This window comes from Copadichromis virginalis, linkage group LG11, assembly GCF_057382275.1.
Source record: "Copadichromis virginalis isolate Kocher_CV1m ecotype Utaka linkage group LG11, C_Virginalis_male_GT1.1, whole genome shotgun sequence".
In the NCBI taxonomy this organism is placed as follows: domain Eukaryota; kingdom Metazoa; phylum Chordata; class Actinopteri; order Cichliformes; family Cichlidae; genus Copadichromis; species Copadichromis virginalis.
Genome location: NC_140628.1, coordinates 27971075 through 27991008, shown reverse-complemented (window position 1 = coordinate 27991008; position 19934 = coordinate 27971075). Strand labels below are relative to the sequence as shown.

General features: G+C 41.8%; 1 protein-coding gene across 3 annotated transcripts in view; it reads left to right on the top strand.

Annotated features, from left to right (window-relative positions):
- Positions 1–665: 665 nt before the first annotated feature.
- The window catches only part of bcam (basal cell adhesion molecule (Lutheran blood group)), a 48061-nt gene continuing 28792 nt past the window's right edge, over positions 666–19934 (top strand). For 2 of the 3 annotated variants that reach the window (XM_085471831.1, XM_085471830.1), the window contains exon 1: positions 667–984. In XM_085471831.1, coding sequence (XP_085327957.1) covers positions 921–984 — 64 coding nt within the window. In that variant the 5' untranslated portion in view covers positions 667–920. Of the gene's footprint in view, positions 985–19934 lie in introns of all 3 variants that reach the window. The other variant, XM_085471829.1, reaches the window with a different exon arrangement.

The window sequence follows — 19934 nt, the reverse complement described above, 5'->3', positions numbered from 1 at the left end:
TGGCACACCCTTTAAAAACCCAAAGAGATTCTGAAGAGATTTCATGTCTAAGAATGAATGGTATGTCTGTCAATGACAGACAGCTTATCTTGCTCCAAGAAATGGCCTCCAGTTGCTTTGAAAATGAAAAACATTATTTGCAATATATGCAAGTTGGGGATGTTCCACGTTAAGGGTCTAAGCAGGGCAGGAAATTTAAGAAGAATATTATGGATGGGCATGGGTTGTTCTAAAGCCTATTTTATTAAGGCCATTTATTTATTTATTTAGCTAAGTCATTACCTTCTCAGTGTCCTGGTCAAACACATACTTTGAGCTTTGGCCCATATCTAGATTGAATTCAAAGGTTCCTAGACAAACCAAACTATTAATTATGACTGTGATTCAACCTTATGCATTTCATAGCGTGTTCCTTATAAGCTTAGTTAGATTTTTACGTAAGGGGTACTCTTTTTGAGCTGAGAGTCAGTGAGGCTCATGATAAAATCACTTTTAACTTCCCTTTAAGAGATCCTGCGGGCCCCCATGGACATATAGGCCCACGATTAGTCAGGCAAGTCTTTTCATTTCAAGGGAGAGAGAGAGAGAGAGAGAGAGGGAGAGAGAGAGAGAGAGAGAGAGAGAGAGAGAGGAAGGAGGGGGTTGTTTTGAGCGGAGAGGGGGTCACCTTTTGTGCAAATATATCAGCCAAGTAGACTGCCACCAGCATCAAATTTCCGTGTGTGTGTGTGAGAGAGAGAGACACGAAGAGTGCGCTGGACTCATTTTCCAGAGTGAGCGAGCGACAGAGAGTGAGAGAGGTTCAGAAAGCTTTGGAGCGTTTAAAGAAGAAACGACTTGCTGCTGTGCAACATTTCCACTCTGTTCACCCTTAAAAGACACCGTAAATACATTTTCCCGAAAAAGTTGGAAACGCGGCCATGGACGGGATAACATACGGACGCACGCTGCTCTTGTGCACCTTGCTCCTCTGGGTATTTCAAGGTAAGTGTCTTTAGTACTTTCCGTTATATTTTAAACGGACTCACTCCTGATTAACTTTCCCATGCTGATGACAGCGTGCTGACAGGATTTCTATGCCTTCGGGCTGAAAATGTATACTTTCTTTTTTTTAGTAGGGGAGTCCGACTTTGAGATGTCCGCCGCTTAAGCCACAAACCTGTCTGTCGGCTGCGTGCCGCAGCGGCTTATTAAGTTCTGAGCTATTTCATTAAGTTTGCCGTGTCTGTAATTTATTGTTTTTTCCTGAGAAACCGTAACCGACGTATTTACAAATGAGTGAAGCAGGACAAACCGAATCTAGTGGAAACCGGATTTATTCCCGGTTCAGCTTTGCACCAGACACAGGTCGCGCAGTCTCGATGAGTTGTTCACTAACGGGATGTTGCGTGTTGCACCTTTGGCTTTGTGTGGATGTGCGGGAGTTGCATTTCTGCAGCTAAATGCACTTTTTGACTGCGGTACGTTAGTTTGATGTGCTACCCCCCCCCCCCCCCCCCCCCAAAAAAACCCCGAAACCCGACAACAGCAACAACAACACACAAACAAACAAACAAAACGCCCCCCAACAAGAAAAAAAGATGTCCAAGTTCAGATAAAGTAGCCTGTAGCTGGAAGAGAATCTACAAAAAGCTTTAAATCCTCTGATCACTTCAGTGAATCTCTTACCCTGGAGTGAAAGTCATAAGCTTTTATTGTGAAGACCATGTTGCTCCTCTCTTATTCTGTCTCATTCACGTCTGGCTGCTGCGGTGCAGTTTCCAGCGCTTTGATGTCTGATCTGCGGGATTTTCTGTCTCCTGTGTTGGCAGTGAGCCTTACCCTAAGCACCCCTAGGTGCTGCCAGGGAAACTAAGCCAGTTTAAATGCAACTTGATTTTAGCCTTGCATGTTCTTTGTCAGAGAAAAGTTTAGGATTGTGATCAAAGCCCATATTTCAGAGAGATGATGTGGAGCTGCATCAGGTTTATAGCTGTTCTAAGTGTGGCTGAGGCGATCTCTCCTCATAATATCACTGTAATATTTCATTGCTTAATTTCCTTAAAACATCGACTACATCATGATTTTTTTTTGGCATTTTCCACATGCATGAGAAAGGTAGAGGTGTAGTCAAGAGTGGTAGCTTTTTGGTTGTCTATGGCAATAATAGACATTGTGGGTTCAGCACTTAAGATGACCTGAAGGATGATGGTTATCTTTTTGTCTTTTCTTACACTCTGTTTCCTGCATCACATCACAACAGTTGTGCTTTGCTGTCTGTTTGCCCTTTATTGAGCTTTAAACAGGTACCTACAAAAAAAGTGCCCTGTAATTAATGAAGTAAGTAGTGCATCACGCATCAGGCAGCTGTGCCGCATTGATTTAAAGGCTTGGCTCCAGGTGCTGTGCTCCCCCCTACCCGCCTTCCCCGTTCCCTCTGTGCCACGCCCTAGAGTTGCTGCTGGAAGGTCTGCTTAAGTCTGAGGATAAATCTTTCCTTTCCTTTTTTCCTTGGAGGTAAAGTTTGTCGAAGTTCTCTTTTTCTTTGTCTTTCTTTTGGCTTGGCTTTGTCTAATAATACCATCTTGTTATCTTGGGATTGTTTCATACAGACCTACATTCTCAAGTCTGCTGTCTCTTAAGTAGAGATTGTGCACATAGGAGAAGTTAAACTTTAATGCCAGTCAGGGCATTTCACTTCCACTTGCATTTCCATTTTCTACATGCAAGCAGTGCAAGCTCCAACTGTGTCAGTGGTGAACATGGACCTGAGCTAAATAGAACAGATGCACAAATATAAACCACCCGGTAGTCATATTTTATAGTTTGTTTGAGACTGTTCGGGCATGGGAAAAAAAGTTATCTACAAATGGTACAACCACTCATGATAGCCACAGATACCATGACAGCACCCTCTACTGACTGTAAACATTTTGACAGGAACAGTGAAGGAAGTGAGGAGTTACAGAACTTCAAAGTGTGCAACGAAGAAGGTCAGAGAGGATTACAGTCGCTGGAAAAGTTGGACTATTAAAAGATATCATAATTATTTCTGAGGTTAAAATGTAAAAGGACAGTAAAATTATTCTTTTGGTAATGATATTTATTTCTACTTTTTTTCTATCACAGTCTGAGTGCTAAAGACGGATACAGTTTATAGAGGCTTAGGATTTATTTATTTATTTATTTTAGGTCTTACCATCTATGTGTACTGGAGCCAACGGGCACCTCTGCATTGGATGTGTTGGATGCACATGCTCTTAGTTTACTCAAAAGGAAAAAGGCCGTATGTATGGGCATGCCAGTAATTATTTAAGTGACACATGTGTATGTGTACTATGGCAGCCTGGATCACCCTTAGGTGCTCAGCATGCTGACGCCCTGAGTCATACTGACCCACTGACCCGTTCACTCACACATTCCTCCTGTAGGAATCAGCATTGAAAAAATTTGTAAGTCTGTTGGAAATTAGCAACACAATATTTACAGCTGAGACAAAAAAAAGCAATTAGAAAAAATTTAATTGGTGAAGTTAGTGTTTTGTGTTATTGCTTTTGTAAAATATAAACAGTAAAGTTGCTGAAGTTTAAGGCTGTTTTAAGTATACTTACAGGTTATAGCCTCCCACACCCCCCAATACCTCTAGAAGACACACTCTGTGATGCAGAGTAAAGAAAAGCAGAGTTTAAGTCAACAGTGCGTTCTTTGTGGTTGTGTGTATGACAAAAATGATAAGAGTATTTTTTGTGGGAATTTACTGTAAATGTTTGTCTCAACTTTTTATCTGTGACCAACCTGTGGTGTTAGAAAGAGCCTGTGGTGTTGGTGTTAGAAAGATGGTGGTTGACTTTCTCACACTATGCTTCCTGCAATGTCTTTCTCTGGCATCCCTAATAGAAACAAATGCAGTTTTCATGAATTAAAAAAAAAAAATCAGAATCTGTCATTTTTAACCAAACATTAAGCTTTTTACCTTGTGTTTTCTTAAGTTCACTTACTTTAATGGATATTTTATTTCCAATTGGACCCTTCACGCCTCAAAAAGTGCCCTGTAATACAGTATATTTATAGTCAACAGTGGCTTCTTAGTTGTTTTGTATATGTCAAAAATAAGTTTATCAAAATTTGTTAGTGGGTATTTGCATAAGTTGTGTTAACACCATAGCTATGATCAGCCAGTGGTAATTTAAAGGAACATGTGGTCGTGGTGCCCATACTCTTTTCATCCTTTCTCATGCTGTGCTTCCTTTTTTGGAGAAAAAGTTTCTTAAAGTTCTGTTGTCAGTGTTTTTGTGTTGTTTGTGTTGTAAAACACACACATTAAAGTGACTGTAAAGGGTTTTTTTTTATCCTAATGAAAAGTACTGTGGGATTATGGTAAAAACTACTAAAGATAGTCAAGATGGTTACGAACAAGTGAAGAGAATCATTGTGACAAGCATCAGCTGAGTTCAAGGTGTTATCCCTTAACATGTACGGTCAGCCTCTTTGTCTAACACCACCCTAATTCCCACAGTCATTTCCTCACGTTTAATTTCTGTGCCCCCTGCCAGACCAGCTTCAAAAGTGCACCCCCTGCAGTGATGTGTAATTATTATGGTATTAGGTCAGAAAAAGAGCCATTTAGCCGCAAGGAGGTAGAATCTAGAAGACCTTTTTCACGGCTGTCCTGGGTCACTTGGTTAGAATTTTGAGGAACCACACGCTTGTATCCATTCTTAAATTTGTGAATCCTACAATGGATATGTTTGCACTGAAAGAACCCAAAAACATAGATACCTAGTTAATGTGCACTGCACTGGAGTCTGATGTTCAATACTGGGAAGAAGCAACATACGTATCTCAGTGTTATTTAAGCCTCTAGGGGTGGTGGGTTTGGAGTTGGAAGGCTGTAATTATGATGTTTGGGAATATATGTGTCTGTGCAACAGTAACGAAATAAATCACTGATGGAATGAGAGGCATACCTGTGGACGCGTCATAGCTTGCCCTGCGATGTGTGTGTTTGTTTGTCTTCACCTCAAATTCTATGGAGGACTTCCTTTCTCACTTTAAAGCCCCCTCTGACCACAATTCACAGGCAGTAATCCACATATAAACAAACAGTTAAAATGCGCTTTTCACCTCACCATCTCGAGACAGTTTTATAGGTGAAAAGCTGGAGACTCTTCACTCCCAGGTTGCATTCTTGTGCTTTAAATGGATTTGACTCAGTCGAACAACCTCTGGCCACAAATTGAACATTATTCAGTAAAAGTAAAGGGCACATTCAGGTTTGACTTGTGGTTGGAAGTCCATTTAGTAATCACTGGGTTTAGAGAAGGGAATTTTAGCATGCCCGCTAGTGTTTATAATTCGCAGTGAGTAAAACGTTAAAGCCCTTTGCAGCAGTTCGATAGGGCGCTAATGTTAGCTCGTGAGCTGGCACTCAGCCCTGATAGTCTACTGGGAATCTACAGATGGTAGACTGTGTGGTTAATCTTGGAAAAATCAGTCAGTAAGAACGAGAGAAGGATGTGGCTCGCAAATGTAATGGAAAAGTTTTTTGTCACTCTCATATATAACAAGAGTGTCAGAATGGCAAGGCAAAACTGTGATTACACACACACACACACACACACACACACACACACACACACACACACACACACACACACACACACACACACACACACGCAAACAAACAAACAAAAGGTCTGTTTCTCCAGATTTGCTTTGTCTATGTTCCCATCTCTCTCACTCTATAATCATGTTTCTTATTACTTGTCTCATCTTTGTATTCCTCTGTCTGCTTTACATGCTGTCTTGGTCTGGTTGGTCTTTATATCTTGATCTTTATATATCTAAGTCCCTGCATTATGACTTATAAAGATTTAATGTTTCTTTTTTCTTTATTTTGTTGGTGAGGCTTTTGGTTGCTTTTACACCCATCTCTAGAGCTGTTATATGACAGATTTTTGGCCACTAGACACGTCCTTGTTTTGCACTTTCCAGTGCACTCATTTCAGTAATCATGTCTGTCTCTGTCACAGTTTGCATTTGAATATTTATTTCGATTTGTTTTAGTAGAAAAATATTAAAGCTACTACTTTATAATAATGCCACAAATATTAAGCAGTAACCAATGTAATCATATGGTTTGGCCTGTTTGTTTTAAGGCTTGCCATTAGTGGATGTGTAAAGAACGAAGGAAGGAAGCGGAGAGGAAGGGTAGGATGGAGACAGATCAAGGGATGGGATGAGAGATGATTACAGCTCACTATTGTCTTGCCACTGTGTAGTCTTGTTCTTCTTACCCCAGGGGAGGAAGTTGACAGCAGTGGGTAATTTCAAATACAACCTTGAAAAGAAGCACTTCCTTAATTGTGCGTCCTTGCCTCAAAATGTGTATATGTGGTGGCAAATTGGGGCTGGCGGTTGCAATTCAGGGTTGCAGCAAAATTGAAAATTCACACAAAGCTTTTTCAAGAGACGAGGTTAAGTGCTACCAGTCCATTTAGCACGAGAGTGCCGGAGCAACATGCAGATAAAAACCGTTATGTCTCACTGTGTTTGGGGGAGGAAGGTACAAAATAGGAGCAATGGCTTGAGCTCTTTTATATATCCAGTGTTTTAATCTGTGCCATAAAACAAAAACGAGCTACAGTCATTTGTTTCTGCCACACAACATGGATTCGCAAATCCTGTCCTGTGCAGTAGTTTTCGGCAATCAAATAGCAGCCAAGAGACAGATAAAACTGACAAAAGTGATAAAGGCAGAGATAGCGGGAGTAAGATCAGTCAGGCTGAGTGTGTCTGGATTGACGAATGCCAATTAGGAACGGGGAATGTCACGGAGAAAGCCTGCATCTGTGGCCAAGAAGATCATTTTCTTGGCAGTGGAGAAGAAATCCTAACCCCTGTGCCCCTCCAACCTTAAAGCCTCCATCTGACTGTTGGCTGGCAGAAGGTCCTCAGGGAGCCCCGCAAGCTGTTGCTTTTCAGACATCAACAGTTGCCTCAGCAGCAGTTGTTGAATGCAACCCCTCCAAAAAAGCCCTGTCACCCCCCTTCCTTCACACACTAACACTTGGGGTCCATTACCACCTTGTGTCTTTCCATACCACTGGCTTTGTCTGGTATGGCGAAAGGCGAGAGTAAAATTGTAGAACTGGTGCTGTGAATGCACTCGGAACTAAACTTGGTTGGTCTGTGGTTCATTGTGTATTTATCAAACATTTTAATAAAGGCTACTGAAAAATGAGGGTGAAATTTTACACACTTCATGTGCCACTAAAGTATAGTTTTCTAAATGTGGACAGAGACCTGAATGGACCCCTCTCCCAGGAATTGTTTCGAGGGTGGGGCTGCACTATAGTGGAGCCTCGAGGGATTTTTACTTCTTTTATCTGTATCACATAATGATAAGAAGGAGATGAGGGTGACTTGAAGTTCAGTAGGTAACTGAGTTTTTTCTATTTACTCAAACTTCTCCGGTGGTTTTCCCAAACCTCAATGAGTAATCTGTCTTTTAAGCCACATTTCATGCCCTATCACCCTGTTGCATCTGTCAGAACATTCTTGTGCCCCTTGAGTTTAATCTAGTTAATGGTTAAACACCAGTGGTTAACCTCTCCAGTATGATTGGTCACTGTTTGACAATGAGATCTTATTGCTTTAACTAGGCCATGGGGACCTGGGAGACTGGAGTAGTGAACATTAATCCTTTGCAATGGGAAGGAAGAGGTAAAGCAGAATGCGGAGGAGGGGGAGGGGGCTTGTGGAGGCATCTGTGGGTTAGGCTCAGAGGCGGTGTTTGTGTTACACCTCTAGCAAACACCTTTGTGGGTGTTTGGTTCTTTGAATTGGATGTTTTCTATGACTTCATGCCTTTATGTGTGAGAGCATGTTACCTGAGAGCAAGTCCATAATATAGTCACTGAACAGCTCCAGTGTCAGTTTCAGAGGCTTTGAGTTAAAGAATTCACCTGAGGACATAGTTGGCCTTTGTTTTATGGAGGCTTTACTTTACTAGAGCGAAGCTGAAGCATCGACCATAACACTTAAGTTTTCTTTGCTCCTCTCTGCCTGTGTGAACTTGAGTTTGAAAGAGAAGAGTGGAGGAGTAACGTTTCAATGTCCTGACTGTTAATGTTCTCCGCAAGTCCCATCTTGTGGAAGTCTCTTTTGCTCTGTTGCATTTCTCTCTGGAATTTGGTTGTCAGTCTCTTTGCTGCTCTCGACTTTAACTTCTCTACGTCTCTCAAACTCATTAGTGTTTCTGATCCAGTAACCTCTTTTTTTAATATTTCATCCATTATCTGTCTATCAACCCCATCAGGGCCTAATACATGCATCCTTTATCCTCCTGAGCATGTGTTGTCGAAACATCACCACAGCTCAAGCAGAATGCGCCAATAGAAGCAGCATCTCTCAAATCCGTGGGTTTTCGGTGCAGTGAGGAAAAGGAGTCATTTTTTCTATAACTGACATTTCAGCTAATGACAATATTCAAACCAGAAGGGGTTTGACTCGCTGAGCAGCAACTTTCTGATTTTGTAACAGTATTTGTAAAGTTGCATCAGTTTGGTGCAGTAGCAGAGAGCATTCATTCCCGTCTTTGTTGGCAGCGCCGAAACTGAACCGTGTAGGTTTGTTCCCCGGTTGCCTCCATATTTGGGTAATACAAGAGGAGTCAACTTTCATGTTTTCATTTTTTATTTAGTCTAACAGAAAAATGTCCAAATGTGTTCCTGGCCCATATGAATATTACATCCAAAATCAATAGCGTTCAATTGGGTTATGACTCCATCGGCTAAATGACTCCCCAATTGCATGTCTGTGAATTCTTCGGAACAACAATCATGATATGATGGATAGTTATTGTGGGTATAATGGCAGACTAACATAGTGCCTAATTGATTTAGTCTCTTGTTATTAAGGACTAAAGTAATTATATTCCTAGTAGTTTGCCGCAAAAGCATCTCGCATTCTGCCCCAGCAGGCATAGTGCAGCATTAAGACTACATTTACTTAACCATTATTCTTACTGAATTATTATCAAGCGGTTGGGACCTAAGCGTTCTATGCACTGATGCAGTAATTTGATGGAGCACTTGTGAATCATGAGACTGGGTATTTGGTCTTTGAGAGAGGCTGAGAGGTCTAGGATAGGAGTTTGGTGGACCTGCTTTGATCCCATTTCCCACTCACACCATCCTCACACACTCATACTCTTTGAGATATGTCTCCGCGGAGAATGATGAAAGATATGCCAACTCTTCATGTTGATTAGCAGTCTAGGCGTGTGCACTGCTCTTTGTGTGTATGCGTGTGCCTGTGCATTGAAAGCTGTGTGTGAGGGTGGGATTGGTTAATGGCAGGGGCAGAGAGGACACATGTTCAATAATAAGGCCTGACAAAGAGGGACAGGCAGAGGGAGGGATAGAGGGAGGATGGGAGGATGATGGAGCATTCGGTATGTCAGTGCTTTTCATTTTCATCGCTCCCTTCTTCTTACAGCTAGAAATCAATATTATGATAACTAAAATATGCTCCCACATTGAACTTCATCACAATATGATCAATCACGTAACAAAAGCAGACTGCATACACAGAGCTAAGCATATAAGGGCTTATTTTGCTTGGAATTATTGATTTAAACTAGGAGTGCAACTACGAATTGATGCTGTAATCATTTAATTGCTATTTTAACTATAGCAATATTGAAGAAAGACAAAAAAAAGTTATGATTGCATCTCTAATTTGGATCTGTGCATAAAAGATGACATAATTTATCATCACTTGAATGATAATTATACTAGTGAATACAAATGAAGCTGCATATCTCAGCTTTTTATGTGATCTCTCCTACACCCTGGATTTGTAGACCTCTGTATGTGAACAAGTGTACTTAATCATCTTTTTTTCATACATTGTCCTGATTAGAGGTTATGTGACATGAGAGGTTTTTAGGCAGTAGTAGTAGATAGTAGTAGAGTAATAGCAGAGACAGAAGCTATGAGGCAGGGTAAGATACAAGTGTATTCCACTCAACCGTTCACACATGCTGTAGCTTTGGGACTCCTCAGAGCTTCACTGTGTTATGTATTTTACAAGGAGGACTCTCTGCACCTGAACAGTGCTACATTGTTAAGGCATTCCTGTAGGCTGTTGGAATGCAGGTATTAATACTGGGCAGATTACACACATAGCAGAGAGAGAAAGAAAGACAGGGAGAGAGTCAAGGAAAGAAAGGAGGCATGTCGAAGAGAGGAGGTGCCGAGTAAAGGGAGCAGAGGAAGGCAGCAGGGTTGCCCAGTGAAGTATGGTACTTACTGAAGTATAGTTGTAACTATGTGGGAGTTCATGTCTAGAATGCAAACCACATTAACAGAACTAGTAGATGTGTGTACATGTCACAAAGGGGAGAGTTCGCGCTGGGTGTGGGGCCAGACGTTGCTCTGTGTGTGGGCACTCGTCACTTGAAGCAGCTAAAGCTGTTAGAAGCATGTGAACATTACTGCAACCCCAACATAACTTAGAATCCGGACTTAACAGAAGTTATAAATAGGTGTGTGTGTGTGTTCAATCCCATGTCAATGGCAGTACCAGCTTGTGATGGGACAGTGGTGAGTTTGTAGGCAAGCCCACACGAGAATGCAGAAAGGGTCCTCAACGGCTTGAACAATCCCACTTTTTCTTTTCTCTTTCATTTTCATTCTTAACTCTTACTGGCTTTCCCCCCATTTGCTTCAACATAAGGAAAAAATTTCTTTAATCTTTTTTTCTCTCTTAAGGATGCTAGCTTAACTTCTCTCTTTTTGATCAGTGATAGTTTCTTTTATTAGACTCTGTCTTTTTTTGATTTACAGTGTATCATACGACGCTGCAATGGTTGTGGCTCCTAGTTTACCAGCTGGTGGTATATGATCCAGCCTGTCAGAGAAAAAGCCTGTTCTCCTTGGCAAGGAAGTTAGCAGGTTAAAGCTAGCCAAAAATCTACCATCTATCACATACACCCTTTTCTGTAGCCCCTCACCCACATACAAACTCTCCACCTCGCCCCATCTGTTTGTGTTTGTGTGTATGTGTGCCTATTTGGCACAGATAAAGGGGCAGTTGGTGTAACGGTTCACAAGAGCACCAAAGCCCGGCCCACTATCGGCATGACAGGGGAAAGATAGTTAAGGCTCAGGGTGCTGGAATAAGCAAAGCTAATGCTAACTCTCTGCTTATATACACTTGGAGGTGCTTCATGCTAGGAGCAGTTTGAGGAGATCCAGACCTTATGGTTATGATGCTACCAGCCAAACAATGTCATGCTTGTCTTCCTGCTGCTATCAGCCTGCTCTCTCTTCTCCCGCCTTGGTTATATCCAAGTATCAAAGCAGTACTGACTGTCCTTCACTGAATAATCCTCCCCTTCTACCCACTTCTTCCTGTTTTCCACTCTTTCTTGGCTTTCTCCCAATGCACAGTTAGCTAGTTTAGCAGGAAGGAGGAAACTGGCAGTGGGTACAGGTGAAGCAGAAAGAACCGTACAGTCATAGACTTAAGATTTTAATTGCACCGGCTGTATCTTACGCTTTCACATTATCTCTTTTTTTTATCTCTCCTATTAGCCACCCAGGCCTTTTTGCCTGTTTCACCTTCATTCAGCTACTTTTATGTCCTCATATCTTTTCTTGCTACTGCTATCATCATTGGTAGTCCTTCAATTTTGTTTCGCTCATTTGACTTTTTACACCACATCCCAGTGTCAGGGCCTTCTTCTGCTGTTTCTCGTCATCTATTCCCACTCGACTATGTGGTCAGAGCCCCTGCAGTGGATTATCAGTCAGTTGACTCACAAAGGGCAGCTAAAGCCTCCAGTACAAACATGAGACAATATCCAAATGATTGGCTGCTTGGCTCTGGACCATGGAAACAAGCTGCCATATCAGGCTGAGCCAGGCTTGGTCCACAGGTCTGCCCATAGACCACATTATGCTGTAACACTGATACACTGTAGTGTTTTTCTTTGTTTGCTGCAACTGGCTTCTGGTGTAGCACAATCCAAAATGGAATAAATTATCAGATGAATATAGAAACTGTGATCGATTGCTTTTACATGCAGTTATAATGCGTATTACTGAGAGGTAGAGTTTACTATGCGAAATTCATGTAAAGTAATTACAGTAATGGCCAGGAAGGAAGAAAGAGGAAGACAGAGAACACAGAAGAGATTTTGTGGATGTAGTGAAGGAGGACATGCAGTGGGCTTGTGTGACATGAGGGGATGGATGGTAGGGAAAGCGTGAGATGGAGGAAGATGATCTGCTGTGGTGACCCCTAAAGAGAGCAGCTGAAAGAAGTCTGGTTTTTTTTCAGTAGTTAATAAGGGCATATTTAGCCACCAATGAGTCCAGCAAATGTTTACCTCCTCCATCTTTACTAAATAGAAAGGTTTCCCCAAATTGCTATAAACTCTTTTTCAAGTAGCTGTCCCTTAATTTTCTGTTAATTGACTATTCGTTGCAGCTCTAATTCGTGTATATAAACTATATTCTGTTCAGCTTCCATATGTTTCCTGGTATTTGTGAAATGTTAGAGGTGAAGCAACCAGTTGGTGTGATTCATGACAGGAAAGGGTGGTGAGCATCTGGGTGCTAGTATGCTGAATGTATACTCTGAGTATAAAACCTCTTTAATCTTAGGAACACACTGTCCCCAATCTTTCGAGCCATCTGCCTTCACTTGTGCATGGCTAAAACTTAAACTAAAGTGTTACCTCCATGTGTCTCCCTGCTACCTCAGCCTGTATCTCACAGCTCATTATTGAGACACATGGTTGGCCCCGCTTCCCTTCCAGCTGCATTTCTGCTTAGAGATGGATCGCTGAAGTCATGGAAAATTCTGGAGGTCTAATGACAGACAGCTTCCACGTCTCCTGTCCATCAACTTAGCTCACCTCTCTTTCACATTCCTTAGGTCACACCTGGTTAGTATTACTTGCTTCTTCAAGGATTTGACAGATACCCCCCTCTTTCCTCCTCATTCTACCCCTGCCTTATACCTGTATGGACAAGCTTTTACTTGCCAGTGAAAACCTCTCTCAAACACCCCATCATAAATGTCAAGATTTGCCCAAGAGCCCCCAACATAACTGCAGAATGTATCTAATTATAGGTTTTACAACAGCATGCAGTTCTGTGTTTTTTTCTGACATACGGACTCAAGATACATTCTTTCAGAAAACCTCCCAACACTGTTAACTCAAAATATAATCATGAAAACAATTCTGAAAATGTAAATTGAATAGCTCCCTCGTGATCTTGAAAGCAGTTTTATCAGTAAAGTATGGATGATGACGAGTCGAGATCCGGTAAGGCAGCGTTTGAGTTTGTTTTATTAAAATGAGTTCAGTTGCGTTACGTCTGCTTTCCCCTCTGCTCTCCACCTCCCCCACCCCCATTCCCGTAATGAATGGTAAAATGGTAAATGGCCTGTATTTATATAGCGCTTTACTAGTCCCTAAGGACCCCAAAGCGCTTTACATATCCAGTCATCCACCCATTCACGCACACATTCACACACTGGTGATGGCAAGCTACATTGTAGCCACAGCCACCCTGGGGCGCACTTTCAAAATTAGCAAAACATAAAAGCACTTTTATCTTTTTCCATCTTGATCGTGGTTGTTATCTCCAGTCCTTTACCCTTTGTTTGACTCCCTTTTCTTCTCCTTGTTCTTTAACCATTCATCAATGCTATCTTCCTTCTTCTAGCATCACATGTGTTCATGTCACTACATCACCTGATTCTTAGAGGGGATGGATGGTGCCAGGGTTGTAGAGGTGTCGATAGTTGTTCTTCAACACCCCTGAAAACTTACAGAAACCTCCTTCTCTTGGATGTGCACAGCAATCCTTGGCTTACAAACATATGATGTTTTATTTCCTCCATTATGCTAAACAACCAGCACTTACGATGCCCACACGGACCATCTGCTTCTGTAAAAAACCCAAAGCAAGCCTACTGGGTCAGAAAGCAGGATTTTCTTTCAGGCTAAGAGCTTTATATTGTAATTTAACAGAGAATGTGTTTTCAAGGAAAACAACGATAGTCAAGAATATATTTTCTGGTGTTGTTGAGGATTCTCAGACCAATATTTAATCACTGAAAGTTAGTGTTCATTAATATGACTTTTCTCCACACTTTAATTAAAGAAGAGGAACAAATCACTCTCCACACAGTCAGCCTCTGTGGTATGCTGCAGCCATGATTAAAGTGATACAAGGACACCCTGACACACTCCTTTCATATGCTTCATTTTTCCTTTGATCTTTGTATCTCTGAAAATTAGCTTCACATCTCCAGGCCAGTCTGGTGTATTTACTTTAGTGTTTTTTTCCTTCCTGTCAGCGTCTGTCATCTCTGTAATCTCTGTAATCTCTTCATGAAATCACTCGAGTCATTCTAACTTCATAAATGTTTTGTTTTCCTTGATATGGTATCTTGCATGAGAATTTGAGACAAACGTGGATGTTGCAAGAAGAGATGGGATGTTTGTTTGCATCTGATAACAAAATGGAAAGAAAGAATAGTTGGTAACGATCATTTACTGTCACACAGTGTCGCATGGCTGTCACATGTTTGCACGTCTTTATTTCCTGTGCTTCGTGACCCAAAGATATGTGTTGTCTGTACTGCTACAAATTACAGAAAAGTAACAAATCCTGACATGATAAAAAGCTAAAAATGATCAAAATGATCAAAAATCTAATGATTTATTTTTAATTATCTGAAAATAGTCAAACACACTTAAGCTTTTAACATTAAACGAATCCCCTCCCCCCCAGTTAGTTTCAACCTTTCAAAAATGAGCCTAATTTTAGATGATGACTCATGTGCTAATGTTGCTCTCATGCACGCCATTTTCTATCAAAAGAGAAAGCATACTAAAGACCACTATACTGATGAAATGTCTGTGGCAAACAAAGGCCTTGCATAATTGTACATTTATATGTATTGTGTATTCATGTTAGGATGATTTGTAGTGTGTGTTTGCTGTGTTTTTGTGAAAAGAAGCACAACTCAAAGGGTCAGAGATCCATCTGGTGTGAAGATCTCATGGGAAGCCAAACACATCACACATCAGCATTTGACCTTGAATATGTACACCATTAAAAAGACGAAAAGGATTAATGGTCCTGTGTTTTATTCTGCGAAAAGCAGGCCACAGGCACCGTGTTATCACGGAGAACTGGCATAGAATAGGTCCAATCTGTTTTTGTGTTGTCTGGGTTATAAAAAGGGACTGCGAATGCTTTGTGGTTCAAAAGCATGGTAGGGGAGCAGAGTTTGGGTTAGACATTTTTCATTGACATTATTCCGTCTAACCTTCTCCCCTCTCAGCCTCTACTCACTTCCCATTGACCAACCAACATTCATCTGTCGCATTCTCTTTCCATGACAACACCCCGCTGATTTGTTCTTTCTTTGACTCTTCCAGCAAACTCGAGAGCCCTCACCTGTACCTCCCCCTCCCCCTGTCCACACATTAGCCCCGCAGTATCTTTGTTTTCCATCTCCTGGACCTGCAGGTCTGCGCACGTTGAGACACGTGTTGTTTTGTCTCTCTCGGGTTTCACACATTCCAGATATTATCTCCAGGCTCCAGTTAGCTTATCTAAGGAAAGGCGGTCAATCATTTGACAGACAATGATAGATTGCGCCCTCTGAGTCAAGCCTGATGACTCCAGATGAAAGGCCTGCCGAAGGGGTGGCCTTGTCATGTTGGACAGTCGTCTAGTTATCATTTCAAATAACTTTGCTCTCCTGTTGTGGTTACTTTCCGATTTATCTCGCAGACTCACCAGAAAAGTGTCCCCGAGATCCGTTCAAATTAAAATGAATGATTATTATTTAAATCTTTGCTTCATTTGCCTAATTATTTCATCTGTTGTCTCCCATTTCTTTTCTAATCACATCATCATCCAAGCTATGAATAATAATTTAATGAAGCATTAATGAAAGTGAAAAATGTACGGGGTAGCAGATTGGAATTTTATGAGGACCGGAATAATGCACCTTCTGAAAGTCTCTGGCGAGCCTTGATGTGTAAATGAGTAAGACATCAGTGGTGCCTAAGTCAGAAAAATGTCCAATTTATGAGAAGTGGCTTCATAAAAAAATCAGAGCTTGAAATTGAAATTATTCATGGTTGACATTTCCTCGTGTTTCATTCTGCCATTTTAATTTTCAGGCTCTGTCGTTACAACCTTGGTTTTATCAGGTAACTGGCCGACAGTGTTCTCATTGTGTGTTTATTTCTGTCCCTGTGCATGCCACCGTGTATATATCCACCTCTAATCCAGCCTTGGGCAGTTTCTGTCCCCTATAGGCTCAGTGTCAGCAGCTCGACTTTGATGTCAAGCCACAATTTATTCGTCTGTCTCTGTGGATTCCCCTGTTGTCCACATAATGTCAGGCAATCAATAATAATGTGACCTACCTATCTACTCTTGACTACCCACTGCTCAAGTTATTCACCCCACTGGCTGCACGGTTCCAATCTCTGAGCTGCCCCTGCCCCTGAAGAAACCCCATATTCCCAATACTGCTTTTACCAATAATGCCTGTCTAGCTATGACAATAACCTATGTGTCTGTTACTGTGGTAACATACAGCCCTGTAAAGCAAAAGCGACCCCCTGCTTCTCTTGTTTAAAAAATAGTCTGTTCCTAATGAAAACAGATCAAGTCTGGAAGAGTAAGAATGGACACGGGGAAGCATAAAGAAAGTGAAAAAAATCTAATCAAGAGATGAACAGCTGCTTGTTCATGAATATATTTGCCGAGCCCACCATATTCCCACCCCCACCCACCCCAACTCTTTCTCCCTCTGTTGAACCCCCACTGTATTTCTGAAGAGCTAATAGAGAGTGGGAGAAGACAGGTGTGCCATTATACTGCAGATTAGCAAAGAATGCTAGAAGGTTAAAACAGTCTGCCTAACTCAGATGTGCATTTGTGTGCGAGCTCATATTCCTCTGGAATTGCATTAAAATCAGTGTGTGTGTGTGTATAATACATGATCTGAATGCTTGTCATGATATGTATGCTTGCCCTGTCCATATGCTGAATGATATTTGAAATATGCTCACTGGGTGTGTAAATGTATGTGTGTGCGTGTGCATACCACATCTTTCTTCCGTCTCCTTGCCCTACCCATGTGTGGCTGAGTGCTAGGACCTCGCTATCTTCTAGTCTCCAGCTTATCTGCTTGCCTGTCTTGGAGTGTTGGTGCAGAAAATAGAAACTACTTAGTGGGAATTCATTCTTTTTTCCTTTCCTTGTTTGAAATATGTCCTTCACATGCAGCAAAATACCGTGCAAGAAAAAAAAAGTAATGCAGTGGGATGTGAACAGTGATGTGGAATGCTTTTAACTATCAGTAAGGCCTTTTTTCATTTTTATAATGAGTTATCTGCATGAGAAAACTGTTGGCATCAGTTTGACTCAGAATTCTATTTGGAAAAGCAGCCTGCATACGAATGAGTGTGCAGCTACTGTGTCTCCATCCATAAATATGTTGCAGTTAGCTATGTGTGCACATGGCCGTGTATATTTTCTCCTACCACCTAACGTCTTACAGTGTGGTTGTTAGTGGGTTTTTCCAGTTCCCAGCCTCTCAGCCAGCCTAACACTAGCCAGTCAGTCAGCCATGTGGTCCCTCTCCACTCTAATTAAACTCACCGTGGTTCCAAAGACACAACCTCTATGCCAAACTTTGTGTCAGCTGCTGCCAAAACCCGTGCATGTACGGGTGTGTCAGAATGAGAAAAATGGAGAGGGAAGAGTGGTGTTATAAGCACATTTGCTTCTCTTTTTACTTAGTCAAGATGTAGTAGAAGAATGTGCCAAGGCACAGGAGGACCAGTGGAAGAACAAATGGAAATGTGGGAGTAGAAACAAAGAAGGATCTACAGTAGACAGCACATTCAAATGATTGCCTTATGAAGGAAAAGAGGGAATTTAGTGGATTTAGAAATCAGGGAGAAGAAGGAGGAGGAAAATGATGGAGAATAGTAATTAACTCTGAATTATTCTATCTTTGAGGGATCAGGGGGATTAATCGAGGCTTTGGTTTGGATTCTGCACCTTTCCCTCTGTTGCACCATGGGAGTCTGGTTCCTGTATGCAAATGCGTGTTTGTGTGTGCACACATTTTCTGTGTGCATGCCCGCATGTGTCGTGGTGTAGTCCAGAAGGCTTCATGTGTCTGTGCCAGTGGGCTTGTGACCATATCTACCAGCCACCCAGCCAGCCAGTGCTGGTGTGTGTATTGATGTGTGACTTTGTACCCCACACTTACTGAAGTTCATCCAAGCATTATAAGTTAATCCGCCATAATAGGCAAAAAAACAGAAAGTGGGGGTCATGGTAGGTAGGGTTGAGGGTGGGTGCAGGGCATTAAAACATAGTGAATGTGTGTTTCTTTGTCTCTGTGTATGCATAACAGTCTGCTATGTGTGAGGTATGTCAGTCAGGAGAGTGCAGATTCAGGGCTAGACACATTGTTTAAATCCCAGGTTTATGTGCTGTTGGGACAGCAAGTGTTGATAAGCCAGTCAGGAAAACAGCACGTCATTCAGATAAAATCATGACTTTGGCTGCCCTAAATCAAAGCTATAAATCCCTCCAAACATGCTAAAAAAAATTGTTTTTTTTTCTCAAGTGACTAATTGATCTAGTAAGTAGAGGTGAGGAAGACAAGTCAGAGTCTAGTGGTTTTGCTGATATACTGCATGGAGGTCAGCAGTGGCAGTGAATTTTGCCGTTCTTAAGGAAACAACAAAACATATAGTGTGCCGAGTCGAGAGTCATATATTCCGAGCACGAATTGAATGAGCTCACCTTTAGCCGAGACTCGCAGTACCTCTTAAACACCGAGTGTTTTCACTGTCAACATTGTATTAGTCTGTTTGTCCAGACCATGAAGACCTAAGAAGAGGGAAGAGCTGAAGGGCAGGTGAAGGGTAATTTTGTGATGGCTGAGGAGTGGAGTTAAGCTTTACCCAGCCTGTCTCTGAGCAGTGGTCCATTCTCTATATACTGTTTCTCACTATCTCTTGACCACTGCCTTTCTGCATTTCCTCATTTTCATTTTTTTTGTGGTTCTTCTAGAAATTAAGATTTCCAAGCTGTTATCGTGCACTTTAGTCAGCTTCCAGGCACAAAGAGGCATATGCCTTTTAAAGCTGTCATTACCACACTTTTGGCTCTTTTCTTTCACCTTCACCCTATCTGCCTTCCAGTGGGTTTACCCATTCCTCTCTATCCCTCTATCTGCTCCTTACACGCAGACTTAACCAGCCTGCTGAGCACGATGGCCTGTTTTTAAAACACGGAGCAATGACTGGATAAGAAAACAGCAAAAGGATAAGGGACGCAGAGAAAGAAAAGAAAAGAGGAATGAATCGAGGCGTACTCCAGCGGCCTGTTATCTCATTACAGCGGTACCTTTCTTGTCATGCCCGACTGACTGACCCCCTAAGGAAGACTCTCACCCCCCTTATAAGACCCTCTTTATTCAGCAAGCGCACTCGTATTTCAGCTTGGACACAAAGACGGGCAATTCTCTCTGGTTTTTGAGCCGTCCACACCAGATTTGTGCATCCTGACTTAGCCAAGGAACACATTCAAACGTACAACACAGGCACATAGAGCAGCCTTTTAGTCGGCAGTTATGAAATCATGCTTGCAGATAATGGAAGCTAATAGAGAGAGTGGATATCCATTTGTTCCACCATTTTCTCCCTATTCCAGCCCTCTCGTCTGGTCCCATGTGGGTATTAGGAGAGGAATTCAAGAGGGAACTGCTGTCAGCTAAAGTAGTGGAAATGGTGTGCCTCTCTCTTGCTTTTCTATCTCTTCTGCCAAAATGAAGGCTCATTAGAAGTGAAGGGAGGGCTGTGTCTAAAATGAAAT